Here is a 25,627-nt window from a genome sequence, read left to right as displayed (position 1 = left end):
CATTCTTTAGTATTGCTTTAGTATTTACTTCCTACTTCACTGAAATCTGGTTTCCAGAAACTTCCAGAAGTGAAACTTCTATTAGTAAAGTCATTAGTGTCTTTTTAAAAGTCTTTTTTCTGGTATTTATCATTGTTATTTGTTGCCTCTTTTTCTGAAAACAAGGTGAATTCAACCCAATTTAGTTCAGTAGACATTTTTTGAGAATCTCTTCTGAAATAGACTCTGGGACTTGAAGAATGAAAAATCTTGCTCTCTATTAGCTGACAGTTTAACTGAAGGATACTGACATGCAAGTAGTCAGAATACCAAGAGCTTTGACTGACACACACACAAGTTATAAGGAAACAGAGAAGGGTTTAACATGCCCAGGATAAGTTGTGGAAGCCTTTGCTTATGTGAACCTTGCGTGAGTTTTCTGATAGTTTCTGAGAATTCTTTAGAAACTCATAGGCTTAGAGGTCACTGGCTCCAGACATACCCAAATAAGTAACAAGACTGATGTTAAAGCAAAGAGTTGGAACAGAAAGATTTGTTCTTCTTTTTCTTTAGTGATTGTCCCCCACCTGCACCTCAGCCCCGACCCTGGAGAGGATGGGGAGAATAAATGATTATTCCCTTGAATTAATTAACTGTTTTGTTATGTGTATTCAGCACTTCAGAAAGCCTGTAAAATTTTTAGTAAAATTCGAGGTGGTAAGATTTATGTGAATGATCTGCCAATGATCCATCGCATCTTGAAGATCTCTATAAGTGACACAGAAATGCGAAAGGCACTGAAGACTATTGATATTGATGGTAAGTTTTTGTGTTTTCATTGTTAGTTTAGGGGGTCTACAACCATGGACATAAGTTAGATGTTGTTGTTGTTCTGTCACTCAGTCGTGTCCAACTCTGTGACCCCATGGATTGCAGCACACCGGGCTTCCCTGTCTTTCACCATATCCCAGAGTTTGCTCAAACTCATGTCCATTGAGTCAGTGATGCCATCCAACCATCTCGTCCTCTGTCGTCCCCTTCTCCCCCTGCCTTCAATCTTTCCCAGCCTTAGGGTCTTTTCTAATGAGCTGGCTCTTTGTATCAGGTGGCGAAAGTTTTGGAATTTCAGCATCAGTCCTGCAAGGAATATTCAGGACTGATTCCCTTTATGATTGACTGGTTTGATCTTGTAGTCCAAGGGACTCTCAAGAGTCTTCTCCAGCACCACAGTTTGAAGGCATAAATTTTTCGGCGTTCAGCCTTCTTCTCAACTCTCACATCCATTCATGACTATTGGAAAAGCCATAGCTTTGACTATATGGGCCTTTGTCAGCAAAGTAATGTCTCTGCTTTTTAATACACTATCTAGGTTTGCCATGGTCAGATTAATTACAAAAGATAGAAAAGCTAAACTTTAAAATGTTATAAAAAAACTTCTGTGCACATTTACAATAATGATATTAAAAAATTGGGCCTCAGATACACATGACTGAATTGATTGATTACTAGGTTGGCTTATGACATGCTGTCATCAACATTTGATATTTTTAGACTTTTAATTTTTGCTAGTTGCCTTAGTATGAAATGGCATGGGATAGGGAAAATTTCTTAAAGCAAAAAATGTTTGAGATTAATATATTTGATATATTTAATTATATTAAAATTCATTGCCTGGGTTGGGAAGATCCCCTGGTGGAGGGCATGGCAACTCACTCCAATGTTCTTGCTTGGAGAATCCCATGGACAGAGAAGCCTGGTAGGCTACAGTCCATTGGGTTGCAAAGAGTTGGATATGACTGAAGCAACTTAGCACACACATTTAAAAAGACACCTGAAAGTGAAAAGACAGGTTACAAACTTGGAGATATTTGCAATTCACACAATTGACAAATGATTAGTTTACAAAATGTGTAAAGAATTCATACAAATAGATAACAAATAATGAAATAGAAAAGAAGGCAAAACACATGGACAAGTATTTCACATAAAATGTAACACTTATAGTCAATAATTATGTATAAATAGATTCAACATCACTCTTGTTCAAGGACATGAAAACAAAACCCTAATAAATTACACTTTAAGTAGCTAGAGAAATTGGACATGATTGGACTATTGAACAGTAGCAGAAACCTAGAAAAAAATATATTTTTGCACTCAATGTTTGATACTTGAATCAAAGAAGTAGATAATAGAGAACGCATTACTTTTACAGACCATTCAAAGCTTGTTATTAAGGGAGCCACAGGTCATAATGGCCATCATCAAAAAGTGCATAAACAATAAATGCTGGATAAGATGTGGAAAAAAGGGAACCCTCCTACACCATTGATGGGAATGTAAATTGGTACAACCACTATGGAGAAGAGTATGGAGGTTCCTTAAAAACTAAAAATAGAACTACCACATGACTGCTCTTGTGTGTAGACTATGGTATTCTACTGTCAGTTAATTCTAGTCACATTTTTAGTTTGTACTTTTATCTTATATGCTTAGTGAATCTGCTGATAAATTTGCTAATGGAGTCTTTTTCTTTCTTTTTCTGAATCATTTCTTATAGTTAATGGAATGCTGGATTTTTCAGATTTCCTTAAGGCTGTGAATGATGTCTGTTATTTGGTCTCTCAGAATCCAGGTAAAAAGATTTTCTTCAGAATTATAGAAGAAAATTATTTTTTGTAGTAACTGATTTTAGGGTGGGGTGGTTATACGAATTTATGTTGTTTTCAGAATTTCTTAACTCCTTTTTGCCCTAGTAGTCCAGGTTGAGAAAAATTAGACATGGGCTATTCTATAAAAGGCACTAAAAAACCTGGATCATTGCCATGGTATCCTAATTTTCTCTCTTCAATCTCCACTTTTTCCTGTACACAACTACAAGACCAATTTTCTTAAAACACAATTTTTGTCATGTCATTACCTCAAAAATTTAGCTGCTTTTCTTAGTCTAAACTCTTACGCTTTGGGTCCTCACTTCTTCATAATTTTGCTTTATGCTCTTCCTTTCTCCATAAATCTCTCCCAGGCAAGAACCCCATGCTCCAGTTCAGTTCAGTCAGTTAGTTGTGTCCGACTCTTTGCGACCCCATGGACTGCAGCACTCCAGGATTCCCTGTCCATCACCAACTCCCGGGGCTTACTCAAACTCATGTCCATGGAGTCGGTGATGCCATCCAACAGTCTCATCCACTGTCGTCCCCTTCTTCTCCTGCCTTCAGTGTTTCCTAGCATGAAGGTCTTTTCTAATGAACCAGCTCTTTGCATCAGGTGGCCAAAGTTTTGGAGTTTCAGCTTCAGCATCAGTCCTTCCAATGAATATTCAGGGCTGATTTCCTTTAGGATGAACTGGTTGGATCTCCTTGTAGTCCAAGGGACTCTCAAGAGTCTTCTCCAGCACCACAGTTCAAAAGCATCAATTCTTCTGTGCTCAGCTTTCTTTATAGTCCAACTCTCACATCCATACATGACTACTGGAAAAACCATAGCTTTGACTAGATGGACCTTTGTTGGCAAAGTAATGTCTCTGTTTTTTAATATGCTGTCTAGGTTGGTCATAGCTTTTCTTCCCAGGAGCAAGTGTCTTTTAATTTCATGGCTGCAGACACCATCTGCAGTGATTTTGGAGCCCCAAAAAATAGTCTCTCACTGTTTCCATTGTTTCCCTTTCTATTTGCCATGAAGTGATGGGACTGGATGCCTTGATCTTAGTTTTCTGAATGTTGAGTTTTAAGCCAACTTTTTCACTCTCCTCTTTCACTTTCAAGAGGCTCTTTAGTTCCTTTTCACTTCCTGCCTTAACCCTGGTGTTATCTGCACATCTGAGGTTTTTGATATTTCTCCTGGCAGTCCTGATTCCAGCTTGTGCTTCATCCAACCTAGCACTTTGCATGATGTATTCTGCATATAAGTTAAATAAGTAGGGTGACAATATACAGCCTTGACGTACTCCTTTCCCGATTTGGAACCAGTCTATTGTTCCATGTCCAGTTCTAACTGTTGCTTCTTGACCTGCATACAGATTTCTCAGGAGGCAGGTAAGCTGGTCTGGTGTTCCTATCTCTTTAAGAATTTTCCAGTTTATTGTGATCCACAAAGTCAAGACTTTGGTGTAGTCAATAAAGCAGAAGTAGACATTTTTCTGGAACTCTCTTGTTTTTTTGATGATCTAACAGATGTTGGCAATTTGATCTCTGGTTCCTCTGCCTTTTCTCAATTCAATTTGAACATCTGGAAGTTCATGGTTCACATACTGTTGAAGCCTGGCTTGGAGAATTTTGAGCATTACTTTACTAGCATGTGAGATGAATGCAATTGTGTGGTAGTTTGAACATTTGGCATTGCCTTTCTTTGGGAATGGAATGAAAACTGACCTTTTCCAGTTCTGTGGCCACTGCTGAGTTTTCCAAATGTGCTGACATATTGTATGCAACACTTTAGCAGTATCATCTTTTAGGATTTGAAATAGCTTAGCTCAACTGGAATTCCATCACCTCCACTAGCTTTGTTCGTAGCGATGCTTCCTAAGGCCCACTTGACTTCACATTCCAGGATGTCTGGCTGTAGGTGAGTGGTCACACCATTGTGATTATCAAGGTCATGAAGATCTTTTTCGTATAGTTCTTCTGTGTATTTTTGCCACCTCTTGTTAATATCTTCTACTTCTGTTAGGTCCATACCATTTCTGTCCTTTATTGTGCCCATCTTTGCATGAAATGTTCCCTTGGTATCTCTAATGTTCTTGAAGAGATTTCTAATCTTCCCTATTCTGTTGTTTTCCTCTATTTCTTTGCATTGATCACTGAGGAAGGCTTTCTATTTCTCCTCGCTCTTCTTTGGAACTCTGCATTCAAATGGGTATATCTTTTCTTTTCTCCTTTGCCTTTAGCTTCTATTCTTTTCTCAGTTATTTGTAAGGCCTCCTCAGACAACCATTTTGCCTTTTTTCCCCATGCTCCAGTTAATCATAAATCTCCATACCTGCCAATTTCATTTTTACTTCATGCCTTAGTTCACTTTTTTCCCCTTCTGTTGAAGACTCATATCTGTTTTCTTGTCTACCCTTGACAGTTCTTTTCCCATTGCCTGGAATCTGCATGAATTTCTACCTAAAGTTTTCAGATACTGAATTGTCTCCTAATAGCTTTTAGCTTGCACTACATATAAATTGTAAAGAAAATAATTGAAACGACTGTTCATGTTAATGATAGAAATAGTGCTTCCAAAGGTCTGCAATCTCTAGTGTTCATGATCTAATTTTAGCAGTCCTTTTGTGTTTCCCTTAGACAAAATTAAGTTTCTGTGCTTATAGAAGGTTACATATATTGGGATTATATATATTTATTGTCAGCCAAACTGTATTTTCTTAGAATCAAGGATACATGAATGTGATAGTCAATATTCCCGAGTAAGCAAACAAGAGGCAAGAAAAACTCTTTCAAGTTTACTGATTCATTAATGTAATAAGTGTTGTTAAATGCCTGCCATATGAAGCTGTAGACATGGTGTTTGGTTTGCTTTTCCTTTTTTAATTCCTTACTTCCTACTTGGCATTTTGATTAACTCCTGTGGCATTAGGATTCTCCTTTATCTCCTTGGTTTTTGACTTACAGCCTTTTCCTGACCATAGGTTTATATGTTTGTTTGGACTCCTAGGTACTGCCTACTTGTTGTACCACAGTTAAGAATAGCTTATTTGCTCCCTTATATTCCTTGGTTTTCAATTCCTGGTTTCCTATTTCGACCTTATTTCTGTTTATTGCTACATGTTCTGCAACTAATCAGGAAGTCCCAGGCTTCTTTTTTTCATTTTAAATCAACACACATAATTCTTGAATGTTATTTTTATAAAATATCCAAGGAATATTTAAGTGTAAAAAGATGTGAAAGACACTGTTTATTCCTCCTATAATTTAATGTTGGCCTTAGAATCCATTTTGCATTCCATTATGAATATATATATATGTGTGTGTTTTGTAAGATGAGATGTTACCAATTTTTAGGCAGAGGGTTGATTGAACCCAGGTCTCCCACATTGCAGGTGGATTCTTTAGCAGCTGAGCTACAAGGGAAGCCCTTTGATCTCACAGAAGCTAGTAAAAAGACCAAGCATACAGTTAGGAATTGAGAGACCCTCTAAAAAAGGGAAAAATAGAAATAATCTACTTTAAGAGAAAAGAGTCATGCTATATACATTGTTTTCTAGTATGATTTTTAAAAAATAAGTAATATATCTTGAAAAGTTTTCCATGTCAGTAGATATAGGTCAGCCTTTTTTTAAATTAAAACTTAAAAAAAATAAATTTATTTATTTTAGCCTTTCATTTTCAAATAGCTACATGGTATCTGAAAATGTAGATATACTGTAATTTAACCCCATAATGTTGAATATTTAATTCATTTTAATTACCTTACTATTGTAAACAATTCCACAATGATTGTAACTTTTCTTATATTTTTATATTTATTTGATATTATATTTACATTTATATGTGTGCATGTGTCTTTATCATACCTTTATGAGGAAAAATGAGTTATAAATTATTAGGCAGAGGAGAGCCAGTGTGTCCATTGGGACATGCCTTCAATACCTTGCCAGATAGTTTCTCAACTCTGCCTTAGCCTTCACTTCCTTCCTATGTATCTCCTCAAGGTAAGCCAGTGGTAAGAGTTTGTTGTTGTTCAGTTGCTCAGTCATTTCTGACTCTTCATGATTCCATGGACTATAGCACACCAGGCTTCCCTGTCCTTCACTATCTCCCGGAGTTTGCTCAAACTCATGTTCATTGAGTCAGTGATGCCATTCAACCATCTCATCCTCTGTCATCCCCTTCTCCTCCTGCCCTCAGTCTTTCTCTCAGCATTAGGGTCTTTTCTAGTAGGTCAGCTCTTTGCATCAGATGGCCAAAGTACTGGAGCTTCAGCTTCAACATCAGTCCTTCCAGTGAATGTGCTAAGTGCTAAGTCACTTCAGTTGTGTCCAACACTTTGTGACCCCATGGACTATAGCCCACCAGTCTCCTCTGTCCATGGGATTCACCAGACTGGGTTGCCGTGCCCTTCTCCACTTCCAGTGAATATTAAGTGTTTATTTCCTTTAGGATTGACTGATTTGATCTCCTTGCTGCCCAAGGAACTCTCAAGAGCCCTTTTCAGCACCAGACTTCAAAAGCATCAATTCTTCAGTGCTCAGCCTTCTTTCTGGTCCAACTCTCACATCCATGCATGACTACTGGAAAAACCATAGCTTTGATTAGGTAGACCTTTGTTGGAAAAGTGATGTCTCTGCTTTTTAATATTCTGTCTAGGTTTGTCATAGCTTTTCTTCCAAGGAACAAGCGTCTTTTAATTTCATGACTGCAGTCACTGTTTGCAGTGATTTTGGAGCCCAAGAAAATAAAGTCTGTCACTGTTTCCATTGTTTGCCCATCTATTTGCCATGAAATGATAGAACTGGATGCCATGATCTTCATTTTTTGAATGCTGAGTTTTAAGTCAGCTTTTCCACTCTCCTCTTAACACCTTCATCAAGAGGCTCTAGTTCCTCTTCAGTTCTACTGTTAAGGTGGTATCATCTGCCTATCTGAGGTTATTGATATTTCTCCTGGCAATCTTGATTCCAGCTTGTGCTTCATCCAGCCCAGCATTTTTCATGATTTACTCTGCATATAAGTTAAGTAAGCAAGGTGATAATATACAGCCTTGATGTACTCCTTTCCCAATTTTGAATCAGTCTGTTTTTCCATGTCTGGTTCGAACTGTTGCTTCATGACCTGCATACAGTTTTCTCAGGAGAGTTTAGGACCTTCTCAAGTCTTTCCTGAGTGTCTATACAGCCTGAACCTTGTGTGTAGCCATCTAGATTCCCAGGAGTATGTTGGAGATTTTCAAAGCCACCTATGGATATCTCATTTCCCAGATTTTCCTCTTAAGTTTGTTTGTTAGCCTATTGTTTGCTCTGTTTCCATTACTACTGGCAGTTGTGATGGTAAACAGTTATCTCTGTTTTTGGTGAATTCTCCTGGGGAAGAGTCTGTTTGCACTGGGAAAGCTTTGAGTTAGTTTACATAAGAACAGATTTGTAAGTAGGGTCTTCCAGAGAACCACCAGACAGGTCTAATAATAGCAGTTCTCAGGGAATGGCACTTTGAGGAAGTTTCAACCTCTTTTTTCTCCATTGGATTTTAGGTTGCTGGTTTTCATTGCAGTTTTCGACTCTTGGTTTTCAAGGCTCCTGGTAGCCCCTGGGAAGGGAAGGTGGGAATACAGCAAGTTAAAATGCCACAAAGCTCAGTGTTCTTAAGGAGAGTCAGACTTTTTTTTTTTTTTTTAAAAAAAAACCATTCCTTGGGTTGTTGTAAGCCTTTTGTTGATTTCCAGAGTATTGAAAAAGTTGACTTTGACATTTTTGCCAGTGCTCTCATTGTTTTATAGAATAGAGGATTCTCGGAGGTCCTTCCTCTGCTGTTTTTTTTTTTTTACTGAAGGATAATTGCTTTACAGAATTTTTTTGTTTTCTGTCAAACCTCTACATGAATCATATATATAGGTATACATATATCTCCACCCTTTTGAAACTTCCTCCCATCTCCTTCCCCATCCCACCCCTCTAGGTTGATACAGAGCACCCCCCCCCCTTTTTTTTTATTTTTCAGTGGGTTTTGTCATACATTGATATGAATCAGCCATAGAGTTACACATATTCCCCATCCCGGTCCCCCATCCCACCTCCCTCTCCACCCGATTCCTCTGGGTCTTCCCAGCCCACCAGGCCCGAGCACTTGACTCATGCCTCCCACCTGGGCTGGTGGTCTGTTTCACCATAGATAATATACATGCTGTTCTTTCGAAACATCCCACCCTCACCTTCTCCCACAGAGTTCAAAAGTCTGTTCTGTACTTCTGCGTCTCTTCTTCTGCCCTGCATATAGGGCCATCATTACCATCTTTCTAAATTCCGTATATATGTGTTAGTATACTGTAATGTTCTTTATCTTTCTGGCTTACTTCACTCTGTATAATGGGCTCCAGTTTCATCCATCTCATTAGAACTGATTCAAATGAATTCTTTTTAACGGCTGTGTAATATTCCATGGTGTATATGTACCACAGCTTCCTTATCCATTCATCTGCTGATGGGCATCTAGGTTGCTTCCATGTCCTGGCTATTATAAACAGTGCTGCGATGAACATTGGGGTGCACGTGTCTCTTTCATATCTGGTTTCCTCAGTGTGTATGCCCAGAAGTGGTATTGCTGGGTCATATGGTAGTTCTATTTCCAGTTTTTTAAGAAATCTCTGGAGATTTCTTACAGAGCCCCTTTTGAGTTTCCTGCGCCATACAGCAAATTCCTGTTGGCTATGTAGTTTACATATGGTAATATAAATTTCCATGTTACTCTTTCCATACATCTTACCCTCTCCTCTGCTCTCCCCATGTCCATAAGTCTGTTCTTTATGTCTGTTTCTCCATTGCTGCCCTGTAAATAAATTCCTCAGTACCATTTTCCTAGATTCCGTACATATACATTCAGTTCAGTTCAGTCGCTCAGTCGTGTTTGACTCTTTGTTACCCCGTGAATCGCAGCCTGCCAGGCCTCCCTGTCCATCACCAACTCCTGGAGTTTACCCAAACTCATGTCCATCAAGTCGGTGATGCCATCCAGCCATCTCATCCTCTGTTGTCCCCTTCTCCTCCTGCCCCCAATCCCTCCCAGCATCAGGGTCTTTTCCAATGAGTCAGCTCTTCACATGAGGTGGCCAAATTATTGGAGTTTTAGCTTCAGCATCAGTCCTTCCAATGAACACCCAGAACTGATCTCCTTAGGATGGACTGGTTGGATCTCTTTGTAGTCTAAGGGACTCTCAAGAGTCTTCTCCAACACCACAGTTCAAAAGCATCAATTGTTTGGTGCTCAGCTTTCTTCACAGTAGTGTCTTATAATTTTCTATGTACAGTTCTTTTGTCTCCTTAGGTAGGTTTACTCCTAAATATTAAATTCTTTTTGTTGCAATGGTGAATGGAATTGATTCCTTAATTTCTTTCTAATTTTTCATTGTTAGTATATAGAAATGCAAGTGATTTCTGTGTATTGATTTTGTATCCTGCAACTTTGCTAAACTCACTGATTAGCCCTAGTAATTTTCTGATACTATCTTTAGGGTTTTCTATGTACAGTATCATGTCACTTGCAAACAGTGAGAGCTTTACTTCTTTTCCAGTCTGGATTCCTTTTATTTCTTTTTCTTCTCTTATTGGTGTAGCTAGGACTTCCAGAACTATGTTGAATAATAGTGACAGAAGTGGAACAGAAGTGGCAGAAGAAGAACACCTCTGTCTTGTTCCTGATCTTAGGGGGAATGCTTTCAGTTTTTCACCATTGAGAATAATGTTTGGTGTAGGCTTATCATATATGGCCTTTACTATGTTGAGGTAGGTTCTTTCTATCCCCATTTTTTTAAAGAGTTTTAGTCATAAATGGGTGCTGAATTTTTTCAAAGGCTTTTTTGTGCATCTATTAAGATTATCACACATGGTTTTTATCTTTCAATTTGTTAATATGGTGTATCACATTAATTGATTTGCGTATATTGAAGAATCTTTGCATCCCTGGAATAAACCCAACTTGATCATGGTGTATGAACTTTTTGATGTGTTGCTGAATTCTGTTTGCTAGAATTTTGTTGAGGATTTTTGTATCTATGTTCATCAGTGATATTGGCCTGTAGTTTTCTTTTTGTTGTCTTTGTCTGGTTTTGGTATCAGGGTGATGGTGGCCTCGTAGAATGAGTTTAAAAGTGTTCCTTCCTCTGCAATTTTTTGAAAGAGCTTTAGAAGGATAGGCATTAGCTCTTCTCTAAATGTTTGATAGAGTTCTCCTGTGAAGCCATCTGGTCCTGAGCTTTTGTGTTTTGGGAGATTTTTGATCCCAGCTTCAATTTCAGTGCTTGTAATTGGGTTGTTCATAATTTCTGTTTCTTCCTGGTTCAGTCTTGGAAGATTGAACTTTTCTAAGAACCTGTCCGTTTTTTCCAGGTTATCTATTTTATTGCCATATAGTTGTTCATAATAGTCACTTATAATCCTTTGTATTTCTGCATTGTCTGTTGTAACTTCTCCTTTTTCATTTCTAATTTTGTTGATTTGATTCTTCTCTCTTTTTTTCTTGATGAGTCTGACTAAAGGTTTGTCAGTTTTGCTTATCTTCTCAAAGAACCAGCTTTTAGTTTTATTAATCTTTACTGTTGTTTCTTTCATTTCTTTTTCTTTTATTTCTGCTTGGATCTTTATGATATCTTTTCTTCTACTAACTATGGGGTTTTTTTGTTCTTCTTTTTCCAGTTGTTTTAGGTGTAAAGTTATGTTGTCTGTTTGATGTTTTTCTTGTTTCTTGAGGTAGGAGTGTATTGCTATAAACTTCCCTCTTAGAACTGCTTTTTCTGCATCCCATAGGTTTTGAGTTGTTGTGTTTTCATTGTCATTTGTTTCTAGAAATTTTTTGATTTCCCTTTTGATTTCTTCAGTAAACTGTTGGTTATTTAGAAACATGTTGTTTAATCTCCATGTGTTTGTGTTTTTTACACTTTTTTTTCTTGTAATTAATATCCAGTCTCATAGCATTGTTGTTGGAGAAGATGCTTGATACAACTTCAGTTTTCTTAAATTTAGTGAGGTTTGATTTGTGATCCAAGATGTGGTCTATCCTGGAGAATGTTTCATGTGCACTTGAGAAGAAATTGTATTCTTCTGCATTTGGATGGAATGTCTTGAAGATATCAATGAGATCCATCTCATCTAATATATCACTTAAGATGTGTTTCCTTATTAATTTTCTGTTTTGATGATCTGTCCATTGGTGTGAGTGGGGTGTTTAAGTCTCCTACTATTATTGTGTTACTGTCAATTTCTCCTTTTATGTCTGTTAGTGTTTGTCTTATGTATTGAGGTGCTCCTATGTTGGGTGCATAGATATTTACAATTGTTATGTCTTCCTCCTGGATTGATCCCTTGGTCATTATGTAGTGTCCTTCCTTATCTCTTGTAATCTTCCTTATTTTAAGGTCTATTTTTTTTCTGATATGAGGATTGCTACTCCAGCTTTCTTTTGCTTCCCATTTGCATGGAATTTATTTTTCCATTCGCTCACTCTCAGTCTGTATGTGTCTTTAGGTCTGAAATGGGTTTATTCTGTATGGGACTCTTTGTGTCTCTTGGACTTCATTGACTATTTCCTTTTCCATGTTGGGGAAATTTTCAACTATAATCTCTTCAAAAATTTTTTCATACCCTTTCTTTTTCTCTCCTTCTTCTGGGACCCTTATAATTTGAATTTTGGTGTGTTTGATATGGTCCCAGAGGTCTCTGAGACTGTCCTCGGCTCTTTTCATTCTTTTTACTTTATTCAACTCTTCAGAAGTTATTCCCACCATTTTACCTTCCAGTTGACTGATTTGTTCTGCTTCAGATATTCTGCTATTGATTCCTTCCAGAGTATTTTTAATTTCAGTAATTGTGTTGTTTGTCTCTATATGTTTATTCTTTAATTCTTCTAGGTCTTTGTTAATTGATTCTTGCAATTTCTTTGTTTTGTTTTCAGGGTTTTTGATCATCTTCACTATCATTATTCTGAATTCTTTTTCAGGCAGTTTGCCTGTTTCCTCCTCATTTATTTGGACTTCAGTGCTTCTAGTTTGTTCTTTCATTTGTGCCCTATTTCTCTGCCTTGTCATTATTATTATTATTTTTTAGGTTACTATGTTTGAGGTCTCCTTTCCCAGGCTTCAAGGGAAGTTGAATTCTTTCCTTGAAGAAGGTTGAATTCTTTCTTCCTTTAGGTTTCTGCACTCCTAAGGTTGGTCCTGTGGTTTGTGTGAGCTTTGTATAGGGTGAGATTTGTGCTGAGTTTTTGTTTGTTTGTTTTTCCTCTGATGGACAAGGCTAATGAGGTGGTAATCCTGTTGCTGATGATTGGGTTTGTGTTTTTGTTTTGTTTGTTGTTTAGGTGAGTCATCCTGCACAATGTGCTGCTGGTTGTTGGGTGATGCCGGGTCTTGTATTCCAGTGGTTTCCTTTGTGTGAGTTCTCACTATTTGATACTCCCTAGGGTTAGTTCTCAGATAGTCTAGGTCTTGGAGTCAGTGTTCCTACTCCAAAGGCCCAGGGCTTGGTCTGTGGTCAGGAATGAAGATTCCACATGTGGTTTGTTATGGCATTAGGTGAGATTAAAGCAAATATCCAAAAACAAGAAACCAGAGGTGAACCCCAGACAAATGGCAGTTACAAAATCAGGCAAATAATAACTAAAATAATGGAATATACACATATACATATACACCCATGAGCAAAGTGAAAACAGTCCAATGAAAATAAAGTACAGTAGACTGATCTGGTGAACAAAGGAAATAAAAAATTATATTTACCAGTTAAGAACAAAACTAACTTAAGTACAAATTGGAAATCAAAACTAAGTCAAGGTGCCAAGTGGAGAATAAATCAATGAAAACAAAACGAACAAATGTGTTGGGAGAAAAGGAAAGAAAGAAAAGAAAGAAATAATAGATATACAAAGTTAAATAGAGGTAGGTGAAGAAGATTTATATACATTAAAGATTAACTGCAAAGGGAAAAAACAGTAGGAAAGGCAAACAAAAGAATAAATGTAGAAAAATATAATAGGTTTAAAAAAATTAAAAATATAAAAACTAGAAAAAAAAAATCAGAAGAAGAAAGAAAAAAGGAAAACTCTGCAGAACTACAAAAACCCAATGTAGAAGCAGAGGTTTATAACAGCAATAGAAAGTGTGGCTGAATATACACATATACATATACACCCATAAGCAAAATCAAAACAGTCCAACAAAAATAAAGTACAATAGATTGACCTGGCAAACAAAGGAAAACAAAAATTATATCTACCAGAACAAAACTAATTAAAGCACAAACTGGAAAACAAAACTAAAGCAAGGGCCAATTGGGGGAATAAAGCAATGAAAATAAAACTAACAAATATGTTGAGAGGAAAGGAAAGAAAGAAAAGAAAGAAAGAATAGATATGCAAAGTTGAATAGAGGTAGATGAAGAAGATTTATATACATTAAAGATTAACTGCAAAGGGAAAAAACAGTAGGAAAAGCAAATGAAGGAATAAATGTATAAAAAATAGTAATAGGTTTAAAAAATTAAAAATTAAAATTAAAAAGAAAACAAAAAAAAAAAAAAAAAAAGGAGGAAAACTCCACAGAACTGCAAAAGCCCAACATAGAGGCAGAGGTTTATAACAACAATAAAAAATGAGACAGAAAAAAAAAAAAAAGCTCAAAAGCTTAATTGGAGAATCAATATTGTCAAAATGGCTATACTACCCAAAGCAATCTATAGATTCAATGCTTATCCCTATCAAGCTACCAATGGTACTTTTCACAGATCCAGAACAAATAATTTCAAAATTTGTATGGAAATACAAAAAACCTCGAATAGCCAAAGTAATATTGAGAAAGAAGAATGGAACTGGAGGAATCAACCTGCCTGACTTCAGACTATACTACAAAGCCACAGTCATCAAGACAATATGGTACTGGCACAAAGACAGAAATATAGATCAATGGAACAGAGTAGAAAGCCCAGAGGTAAATCCACGAACCTATGGACACCTTATCTTCGACAAAGGAGGCAGGAATATACAATGGAAAAAAGACAACCTCTTTAACAAGTGATGCTGGGAAAACTGGTCAACCACTTGTAAAAGAATGAAACTAGGACACTTTCTAACACCATACACAAAAATAAACTCAAAATGGATTAAAGATCTAAATGTAAGACCAGAGACTATAAAACTCCTAGAAGAGAACATAGGCAAAACACTCTCCGACATAAATCACAGCAAGATCCTCTATGACCCACCTCCCAGAATATTGGAAATAAAAGCAAAAATAAACAAATGGGACCTAATGAAACTTAAAAGCTTTTGCACTACAAAGGAAACTATAAGCAAAGTGAAAAGACAGCCCTCAGATTGGGAGAAAATAATAGCAAACGAAGCAACAGAGAAAGGATTAATCTCAAAAATATATAAGCAACTCCTGAAGCTCAATTCCAGAAAAATAAATGACCCAGTCAAAACATGGGCCAAAGAACTAAACAGACATTTCTCCAAAGAAGACACAGATGGCTAACAAACACATGAAAAGATGCTCAACATCACTCGTTATCAGAGAAATGCAAATCAAAACCTCAATGAGGGACCATTACACGCCAGTCAGGATGGCTGCTATCCAAAAGTCTACAAGCAATAAATGCTGGAGAGGGTGTGGAGAAAAGGGCACCCTCTTACACTGTTGGTGGGAATGCAAACTAGTACAGCCACTATGGAGAACAGTGTGGAGTTTCCTTAAAAAACTGGAAATAGAACTGCCGTATGACCCAGCAATCCCACTTCTGGGCATACACACCGAGGAAACCAGATCTGAAAGAGACACATGCACCCCAATGTTCATCGCAGCACTGTTTATAATAGCCAGGACATGGAAGGAACCTAGATGCCCATCAGCAGACAAATGGATAAGGAAGCTGTGGTACATATACACCATGGAATATTACTCAGCCATTAAAAGGAATTCACTTGAATCAGTTCTAATGAGATGGATGAAACTGGAGCCCATTATACAGAGTGAAGTAAGCCAGAAAAATAAAGACCAATGCATATATATGGAATTTAAAAAGATGGTAACGATAACCCTATTTGCAAAACAGAAAAAGAGACACAGATGTACAGAACAGACTTTTGGACTCTGTGGGAGAAGGTGAGGGTGGGATGTTTCGAGAGAACAGCATCGAAACATGTATATTATCTAGGGTGAAACAGATCACCAGCCCAGGCTGGATGCATGAGACAAGTGCTCAGGGCTGGTGCACTGGGAAGACCCAGAGGGATCGGGTGGAGAGGGAGGTGGGAGGGGGGATCGGGATGGGGAATACATGTAACTCCATGGCTGATTCATGTCAATGTATGACAAAAACCACTATGATATTGTAAAGTAATTAACCTCCAACTAATAAAAATAAATGGAAATAAAATAAAATAAAATAAAATAAAGTTAATTTGCCACCAGAAACAAACAAACAAAAAAGCTTAATTGGATTTCTTTCTTTTTCTAAAATTTATTTTAATTGGAGGCTAATTACTTTACAATATTGTAGTGGTTTTGCCATACATTGACATGAATCCACCATGGATGTACATGTGTTCTGCATCCTGAACTAATTGGATTTCTTAGTGCCAATAAAACCAACAACTGCAACAGAGGAAGGAAAAAAGGAAAAAAAAAAGAAAACAAAATCCACAAGTATCTACAGAAAAAGCTAAAAAAATAAGAATAATAAATGTTTTTCTTGAGCCACTGCTGTCAGAGTCCTTTCCCTTGCTGGCAGTCACAGTCCACCTTACCTCCCGAGGATGCCCTCCAAAGCTGTGCTGATCTCTGTACCTGCTGTGGGGGCAGCTCAGATTCTAATCTGGTCCTACTCCTGTGTGTTCTTGCCTCCAATGTCCATTGGAGTTATCAGCACTAGTGCATTTTTGTTTTTTTAATGGGAGCTCTCAATGGCCTTTTATATATTCCATTGACACAGAGTCTGCTTAGTTGATCTTGTGGATTTAATCTGCAGCTTGTACAGATGGTGGGAAGTTTTGGGGTCTTATTCCTTAGCCACACTGCCCCTGGGTTTCAATTGTGGTTTTATTTCCACCTCTACATGTGGGTCATCCCCTGGAGTTTAGCTCCTGAGGCTGCCCTGGAGGGTTTGGGTTTCCCCCTGTGAGGGCCAGGTGTGGAGGTGATGCAGCCGCTTGGGTCACAGTTCTGGCAGCGCTAGATACTCAGGGGAGTTGTGGTGGCTAAGGCAGCAGGAAATATAGTGCTCTAGAAGGGTATGGCAACCAGTTTCAGCCGATATGCTGCAGCATTCTTGCCTGGAGAACCCCCCTCTCTGATAGAGAAGCCTGTCAGGCCACAGTCTACAGGGTCGCAAAGAGTCGGACATGACCGAAGCGACCCTGTGTGCATAGACACAAGACTTTTTTTTGCCCATGGTAGCTCTGCCCCAGTAAGACTTGAGGAGTAATGGCCGTATCAGAGTCTTTTTTCCAAGCCTCTTGTAGCTGGCAATCAGAAAGCCTCTCTGGCTAGTCTTTCTCTGTAGCTCTGCCCATTCAGGCAGTTAAGAGGGCTTCCTTACCTGGGGTCCTCCTCTGTTGTTTGGTGTGTCAGGCACATGGAGGGGCCTCCCTGGCTGGGGTCTTACTCTGTAGATAGATGTCAGACACTTAAATGGGCACCCTGGGTGGGATCCTACTTTGAGTTCATGGCATCAGAGATTTGATGGGCCAGCCTCTCTATTGTTCAGCTGCCAATGCTGGTGTTTGGGGAGAGAGAGGCTATGGTGATGGCTCCAGCCCCTACACATGACTCAGCAGTATTACGTTGCTTCCATGGTTGCCTTACTTTCCTCCACTGGCATTTCCCGCCATGATCTCCCTCACATCCCCTCAATCTATCTCTCTGAAGTCAATAGCAGCCCTCGCCTTGAGATTGCTCCACAAGCGCTAAACTCCAGCTCCCAACTGTTGTGCCTTCCAGGAGACCAGCATTCCTGTCTGGGATATGTATGCCTGTGGCAAGGACCGTCTGATTCTCATTCCATTTAGGCTGCCACAGATCAGCTGTTTCACTCTCAGCCATAAATGTTTCTTCTCTGACTCAGACAGTTGCCCCACTGTGGGGATCAGACCCCTGCTTCAGTTACCCCACCCACTGAAGGCAGGTCCAGTCCTTCTAACTCTCCTGTTTTTGCCCCCTAGATCCTTCGTAGTATCGAGTTTTGCATGGTTCTATATATTCTTTTCCACTGGTCAGGTACTCCTGTCCTTAGCTGGTGTTCTGCATGCGCTTCTGTGTCTGAAGATGTATTCCTGATGTATCCTTGGAGAGGTGTACTCCACAGTCCACCTACTCCTCCGCCGTCTTGTTCTCCTTCCTCAGCTGTTTTTGCTTACTTGATTAATAACTACTAGTTGAATGAGTAGTGCTCAGTTCTTCCTCTTCTACTGTGCTTATCTAAGGACTTGTAGATCATTATGTTTACTATATGCTGAATGCCAAGGAAATCTAGTCTGACTACAAAGAGATTTGCACTCTGGAATTATTTGAATTGTGTTTCCTTAACAAGATAAATTAAGGGATACAGTGGTCTAAGTTACACTTAAATATCTTAAATGTAGCATTTGGATACAGATAACTGTTTGGGTTTTAAGGAAGCCTTCTTTTGGGGGGAAATTCTCTTCATTATTATGTTCACTTTTTTTTTAAACCATGTTCTTCCCAGTTCACTTTTGATGTCAAGGACAGTGAAGAAATTTCTGTGGATAAATAGACACTTTAATAGTGGTTAAACCATTGTCAAATTCTTTGTAGTATATAAAAAATCTGAAGAAAAATTCTGTATTTACACACCGTTCTTCTTTCTTTTACAGTATCTTTCCTCAATTACACTTTAAAGTAATTATTAACTGCCCCCAATTTTGGATTAAAGTGTCTTGCTATTCTAGATTATACAACTGGTAAGAAATTGTATAGCATAATGATTAAGAACAAACATTTTGGATTAGAATTCTGGCTGTTCCATATACTTAACAGTGCAATCAAGAGACTTTCTGAGACTTAGTTTCCTTATCTGTAATGTAGGGATAATGAAAAATTTTATTTTATAGGCCGATTGTGATAATGGAATTATATAGCCCATAATTTTTAGCACAGTTCCTGGCACATAGACAGCATTCAGTAAAAACCAGTTATTATTGATTATATTATTTTAGCAGCATAATAGTATAGTAGCAAGCATTGCATTTTATATTAAGAATATGGCTAGAATTGGGCAAATGCCTACTTGCAGGTAAATTTTTAGAAATCCCTAAATTTATTTTTCCCAGACCAAAATCTGCTCTTCCAGGGAAAGATGTTGATTGTCATTGTACAGTAATTTCTTTGTTTATTGTACTTTTGCAGCATTTCAGAATGCCTTGAAGATTTTTCACAGGATAAAAGGTGGTCAAGTTTCAGTTTCTGAAGTGGATGAAGTGTTGGATAGCATGGATATCTTGGTAGTCCCTGAAACTTTGCAGGAAGTGGTAAAATATGCTAATATCAACAGTGAGTTATTTGAATCGATGTATACGTATTTCTTTTTTGGCTTCAAATTTTCTGACTCATCCTTTACTTCTCCTTTTTCTACTTGATTCTTGCCCTTTGCCATGATACTGCTTACTGGTGTCTATGATAAAAGTTGGTCTAGAAAAATTAAGTGAGAAGTTTCTAATTGTTATATTTTGATATGTTTGGCAAAAATATAACAGAAAAATGAAATTTTTTTCTTTTCAATGTTATCTCTCTTTTCCAGTAGTCATTTCTTGTTTTTGTGGAGAGGTAGTTTCTGTGTATCAAGAGCATTGACTCCACAAGTTAGGAGACCTAAGTTTCTTAAATTTCCAACTTTGTTTTGTAGCTTTGATTACAAAATCTTCCTGTGCTGTACAATTACATTCTCTTTAAACCGTATGTTTAGCATATGTTTTATATTAGGTGTTTACATGTGACCAAGAGATGTCCTATAATATATTGATTAGTGATTTATTAATTGATTTATCCATTCATTTAATGAGTCAGATAGCCATTTAATATCTACTGTGCCTGAAACTATGATAGGTGATACACAGATGAATAAAACATATTTATTGTTCTGAAGGAGCTCGCATTCTGATGTAGAAAAAGACAAATAAACTGAAGATTATGATAATATATGTAGCAAATACTATTATAGAGTGTATATATGCATATTGGAAGCATTAGAGAAAGATTATTAGAGGAGGTGATGTCTGAGCTAAATGTTGAAGGATTTGTAGGAGTTAGTTGCAGATGGTGGTGGAGGGTGAAACTTTTTAGACTGAGGGAACATTTTGTGTAAATGTGGCAGGAAAATAATCAGACGTGGCATCCTTTCTGGTGGGATTATACTGGATTTTGTCATTTGGTAGTGGTGGCTTTATAGTAGGCCTTTGATTGGTGAAGTGTAGTCTGGAGGTAGAAGCAGGCTGCGTGCAGTTTCAGTAGGTAGTCATTTGTGGTGGGCTCTTGGATGATAGACATGAATGGAGAGATATGTATTGGAGCATGAAGATGTATATAAATTGGAATTTTAAAGACTAATCTCAAGTCATATTATTAAATAGCCTTCAGGTCATGCTCTATCAGGAGCAACAGAAATCATATATGAAACTACTGCATTGCCTTGCTTTTTGTCTTATGAAATTCTAGTCTGGGCTTGTAGGTCACCCACTTTATTTGGAGACATGGATTAGACAAATAATACTAATTTCATAGGATTATTGTAGGATGTAGATATAAAAATTTATCACTGTTTGGCACCTAGAACAGGCTCAAGAAATGTGAGGCAGAAACCTAAGAATCATCCTTGACAGCTGTGTTTTCTATGTGAAATTATTATGAAGTATTATTATTTTAAAATCCTACATATCTCTTAAATCTTTCTGTTTTCAGCATTGCTACATTTTTCCTTAGGACAATTGGAAGTCTACCCATATTCTAACAAGTCTACCCATATCCAGGCTTCCCTGATAGCTCAGTTGGTAAAGAAGCTGCCTGCAGTGCAGGAGACCCTGGTTCGATTCCTGGGTCTAGAACATCCCCTGGAGAAGAGATAGGCCACCCACTCCAGTATTCTTGGCCTCCCCTTGTGGCTCAGCTGGTAAAGAATCTGCCTGCAATGTGGGAGACCTGGGTTTGATCTCTGGGTTGGGAAGCTCCCCTGGAGAAGGGAAAGGCTACCTGCTTCATTATTCTGGCTTGGAGAATTCCATGGAGTCACAAAGAGTTGGACACAACTGAGTGGCTTTCGCTTTTCACTTTTGCCCACGCCCAGTCTTAATCTCCCTTTACACTGTAGCCAGAAAGATCTTTTCAAAAGAAACACCTGGTCATGTTACCTTCTTTGTATAAAATCTAATAATACCTCTTTAATGTACAAGGTTTTGCAAAGTCTGGCCTTTACGTGGATCTTAGCTTTATCTCAGACCACATTCTCCCTTACTGTCTGTGCCTTTCTAGAGTTTCAACCTTACACTGCTCTCCTCCTGCCACAGCCATTACACATATTCTGTTCTTTTCTTGGAATATTCCTCTCCTCCTAGTTATTCCTGCTTATATTTGAAAAGTGAAAGTCGCTACAGTCCTTGGAATTCTCCAGGCCAGAATACTGGAGTGGGTAGCCTTTCCCTTCTCCAGGGGACCTACCTAATCCAGGGATTGAACCCAGGTCTCCCGCACTGCAGGCAGATTCTTTACCAGTTGAGCCACAAGGGAAGACCAAGAATACTGGAATGGGTACCCTATCTCTTCTCCAGCGGATCTTCCTGACCCAGGAATCAAACTGTGGTCTCCTGCATTGCAGGCGGATTCTTCACCAACTGAGCTATCAGGGAAATATTTATTTATTTTCTAAAAAATTTATTTATTTTTAATTGAAGGATAATTGATTTATAATATTGTACTGGTTCCTGCCATACATCAACATGAATCAGCCATGAGTGTACATATGTCTACTCCCTGTGACCCTCCCTCCCACCTCCCCGCCCCACCCCCCCCACCTCTCTAGGTTGTCACAGAGCACAGGTTTGAGCTCCCTGCGTCATACAGAAAATTCCCACTGGCTATCTGCTTTACATATGGCAATGTAAATGTTTCCATGCTACTCTCTCCATTGTCCCACCCTTTCTTCCACCCCATGTCCCCAAGTCTGTTCTCTATGTCTGCATCTCCACTGCTACCCTGCATATATGTTCATCAGTACCATCTTTCTAGATTCCATATATATGCATTAGTATACGATATTGTTTTTCTCTTTCTGACTTACTTCATTTTGTATAATAGGCTCTAGATTTGTCCACGTCATGTGAGCCAACACAAGTGCATTCCTTTTAATAGCTGAGTAATATTCCATTGTGTATATGTATCACAACTTCTTTATCCATTCATCTGTCGATGGACATCTAGGTTGTTTCCATGTTTTAGCTACTCTTGTAAATAGTGCTGCAATGAACATTGGGGTACATATATCTTTTTAAATGATGGTTTCCTCAGGGTCCTGCTTAATACTTTAAATCTAAACTACAGTCTGTTTTTTAGAGATGTTTCCCTGACCTTTCTGACTAGGTCGTATTCTCATATTGTACACTTTCACAGGATTGATCTCAGTTGCGATTTATATTTTAAACTGTTTAATTAAGGTTTGTGTATTAATTAACACTAGTTAAGCACCAGGAGAGCAGATATCGTGTCTACTTTTGCTCAATATTGTATCCTTAGTATATAGCACAGTGAATATGGCAGATATTAACCGCTGAAACAATGTTGAAGGAATTAATAATTCTCACTCCTTATTCCATCTCCCCCAGTCAGGAAGAACAAGATTTCTTCATTTTGTCATATTAATCAAGTCTTATGTTTCAGTGTATACTGAATTACTAATTCATAATTCCAGATATTGTTCTAAGTCCATAATAGCTGGCCCTTTTTTCCTACTTGCACATATTTATGTGGTGTTTTAATTTTAGAATAGGATAGCAGCTGTATTGTGTTCAAAAGGAAATACGGTGTCTAAACTCAGGAATTCTTTGTATTACAGGTAATCAAATGGTGGATATTGGGGATATTATATTTACTTTGGATGAACTACAGCAAGAGTATGAGAATATTTGTAAGTGATCTCTTGTTGCTATAGCAAATTTTGTTTATAAGTTGTCTTTAAGTACTAATTTATAGATTTTCTTATATGAGTTTTGAAAGACTTCTTTAAACTGTTTACACTCTTAAATCAGAGAGGTAAAAATTTAATATAGTACCCTGAATATACCGGATAATCAATATTATAATTATATTCCCTAATGGCTCAGATGATAAAGAATCTGCCTACAAGGCAGGAGACCCAGGTTCAATCCCTGGGTCAGAAAGATCCCCTGGAGAAGAAATTGGCTACCTATTCTATTCTTGCTTGAAGAATTCCATGGACAGAGGAGCCTCGTGGGCTACAGTCCATGGGGTCACAGAGGGTCGGACACGACTGAGTGACTAACATTTTCACATAATTATCTAATATTACAATCTCATAATTTTTCTGTTTTTATCTTTCTCTTAATATCTTGCAACATAGTCAACTTTAAAACAAAGTAGTAACACTAAAAAAAGATAATATTTAATTTGCAATTTGTGGTCATTCTGACATCCTGACATTGACTGTTTAAAAAACCGTAGTATGTTTTTCTCTATCACTCATTGTTTAGTTTTTCTTCATTAAGTGCATTGTTTTTGATGCTTTCCTGTTGCACATCGTTATTCTTTACTCTTTGTTTCATTTGTCCAAATGTCATTTGATCAAGATTATCTATATACATAATTTTAAGGATTATATAGCTCTGTAAATCTTGCTAGAAAAAAAAAAAGCAGCCTCTTACCTAATCCTCCTCTCAGCTTCTCCAGAGGCAAAAATTTCAAATGTTTTAGCTGATTACTTGATATTTATCTTCATGACTGAAAATAGCATGTTTATATTGCTACTTGTTAATTTCTAAAATTTTAGATAGACAAAGTAAACTTCCTACTATTGATGCTGAAAGCTTGCCTTCTCTGCACCCATGTTGGATTGAATCTCAGAAACAGAGTTTTGGGTGAAGTAGAAAAGAATAGCTCTGAGACTGGGAGTGGAACTAGTTGACTATGGACTGAGCACTCTAGAGTAGTGGTTCTTAACCAGAAGTGATTTTGGTTATCACTCTCCCACAGGAACATTTGGCAACTTGTGGAGATGCTTTTTGGTCATTAAAACATGTGTTACTGGCATTAAATGATTAGAGGCCAGGGATGCTTCTGTTGACTTTTAAAAAAAAGCACAACCTAAAAATTGAGAATTGTGTTTTATTGGGGCATTAATGAGGACTTAAACCTGGGATATAGCCTCTCAGAAAGCTCTGAGGGACTGTTCCAAAGAGATAAGGGAGGAGCCAGGATATACAGGAGTTTTTGCAAAACTCCTATAGAATTCATGTAATCAAATATCAAAATATTACTGCCCATTAAAGAAAATCCAGACATCTAAAGTTAATGAGTGGTTTTTTCTATATGTGGGAAGATGCAAGAGTCTGGGCTTAATGAAATCATTCCTTTGACATGTACTTTAACTCTGTAGAGCCAATATTCTGTTTTTCTCCATCCTGAACCCACTCGGGATGTACCATGGGGGTGGCTGCAGTGGCTGATGGCTTGATGGCCTCAAAATCTTTTGTTTACTTATATGGTGGGTGATACTCTTTGTGTGAACTTCTACTCTTTTTTTTTTTTTTTGGCTGTGTGGCATGTGGGATCCTAGCTCCCCATCAGCAATCGAACCCGTGCCCCCTGCTTTGAAAGTTCAGAGTCTTCCAAAGTCTTCAAAGTCTACTGAACCTTCAGGGAAGTCCCTGCACACACTTCTAGATATCCCCTTCTCCCCCTCTTAATAAGGAATTGAAGTGAAGTCGCTCAGTTGTGTCTGACTCTTTGTGACCCCATCAACTGTAGCCTACCAGGCTTCTCCATCCATGGGATTTTCCAGGCAGGAGTGAGGAATCATGTGTCCCCAAATGCCAGTACTGCTGAGGTCAGGGCATCATGCTGTAGGCAATCTGGCTGGATTTTTGCCTTGCAGATCCTTGATATCACCATCTTTAGGGTCTTTTTCCTTTCAAGATGGTCAGTGTTTTCAAAGAAGCAGCTTCTAGTTTCCTTCTTGGAGGCTGTAAGTTTTCTTGCCAGAGTTTCAGGTGTTTAATGAGGCAAAAGACCTGGAGTTCTCTTTATTCAGTGGTAATTGTCATGTAACCCTCCCTTTTCATTATTCAGATAATACCCTTACTCTCTTCTATGTTTTGTATTTCCTAACCCAGAGACCTTATGTTTAAACCCTCTCTGGTGAATTGTTAGTCTTCTGCTGGAGTGGGAGAAGATCAGTACATGGCCTTGAGAAAATATATGGCTGTGTGAAGTTTATCTAGATATCTGATTACTGCTTAAACAGACTTTTAAACGATCCTTTATTTCCAGTTTTACTCTTTCCTTCACTTTCAGAAGTAATTAGATGCCACTAATTTATGATCCTTTGGAGGTTTTGTGTTATGAATTGGGTTGTTGGCATTTTCCTTCTGGCTTAGAATTCAGCCTTTTCCCATCTACTAAGTTCATGCAGTTGTTTCTTTTCCTGTTCTTCTTATGAATTTATTATATTTTAAGAATAATTTTAATGGGATTTTTGAAAGCTGTTCAATTTGCCATCATTACCTGAAAGTTCAAAGTTTATTTTGAATTCTAATTTTGTCTCTGATATACAAGTTTTACATTTATTTTTCTTTTCCTGCAGAGATATTACTGATAATCACATACCCACTCCCATGCATGATTTTCATCATTTATAATTTTTTCTGAATCTTTCCTGATTTTCTATTAGTTCTATTTCTGTGAAAGGAGAATAGTATTGAAATATATAATTGTGGATTTG

At 37.8% G+C, this 25,627-nt stretch overlaps 1 protein-coding gene across 1 annotated transcript in view; it reads left to right on the top strand.

Annotated features, from left to right (window-relative positions):
• The window catches only part of LOC136150108 (EF-hand calcium-binding domain-containing protein 13-like), a 133,542-nt gene that overhangs the window by 29,621 nt on the left and 78,294 nt on the right, over positions 1 to 25,627 (top strand). The window contains exons 6-8 of the mRNA XM_065910880.1: positions 655 to 798; positions 19,036 to 19,179; positions 22,727 to 22,798. Coding sequence (XP_065766952.1) covers positions 655 to 798; positions 19,036 to 19,179; positions 22,727 to 22,798 — 360 coding nt within the window. The remainder of the gene's footprint in view (positions 1 to 654; positions 799 to 19,035; positions 19,180 to 22,726; positions 22,799 to 25,627) is intronic.

Source organism: Muntiacus reevesi, chromosome 18 (assembly GCF_963930625.1).
Source record: "Muntiacus reevesi chromosome 18, mMunRee1.1, whole genome shotgun sequence".
NCBI classification, from domain to species: Eukaryota; Metazoa; Chordata; class Mammalia; order Artiodactyla; family Cervidae; genus Muntiacus; species Muntiacus reevesi.
This window is presented reverse-complemented; position numbering and strand designations above follow the sequence as displayed.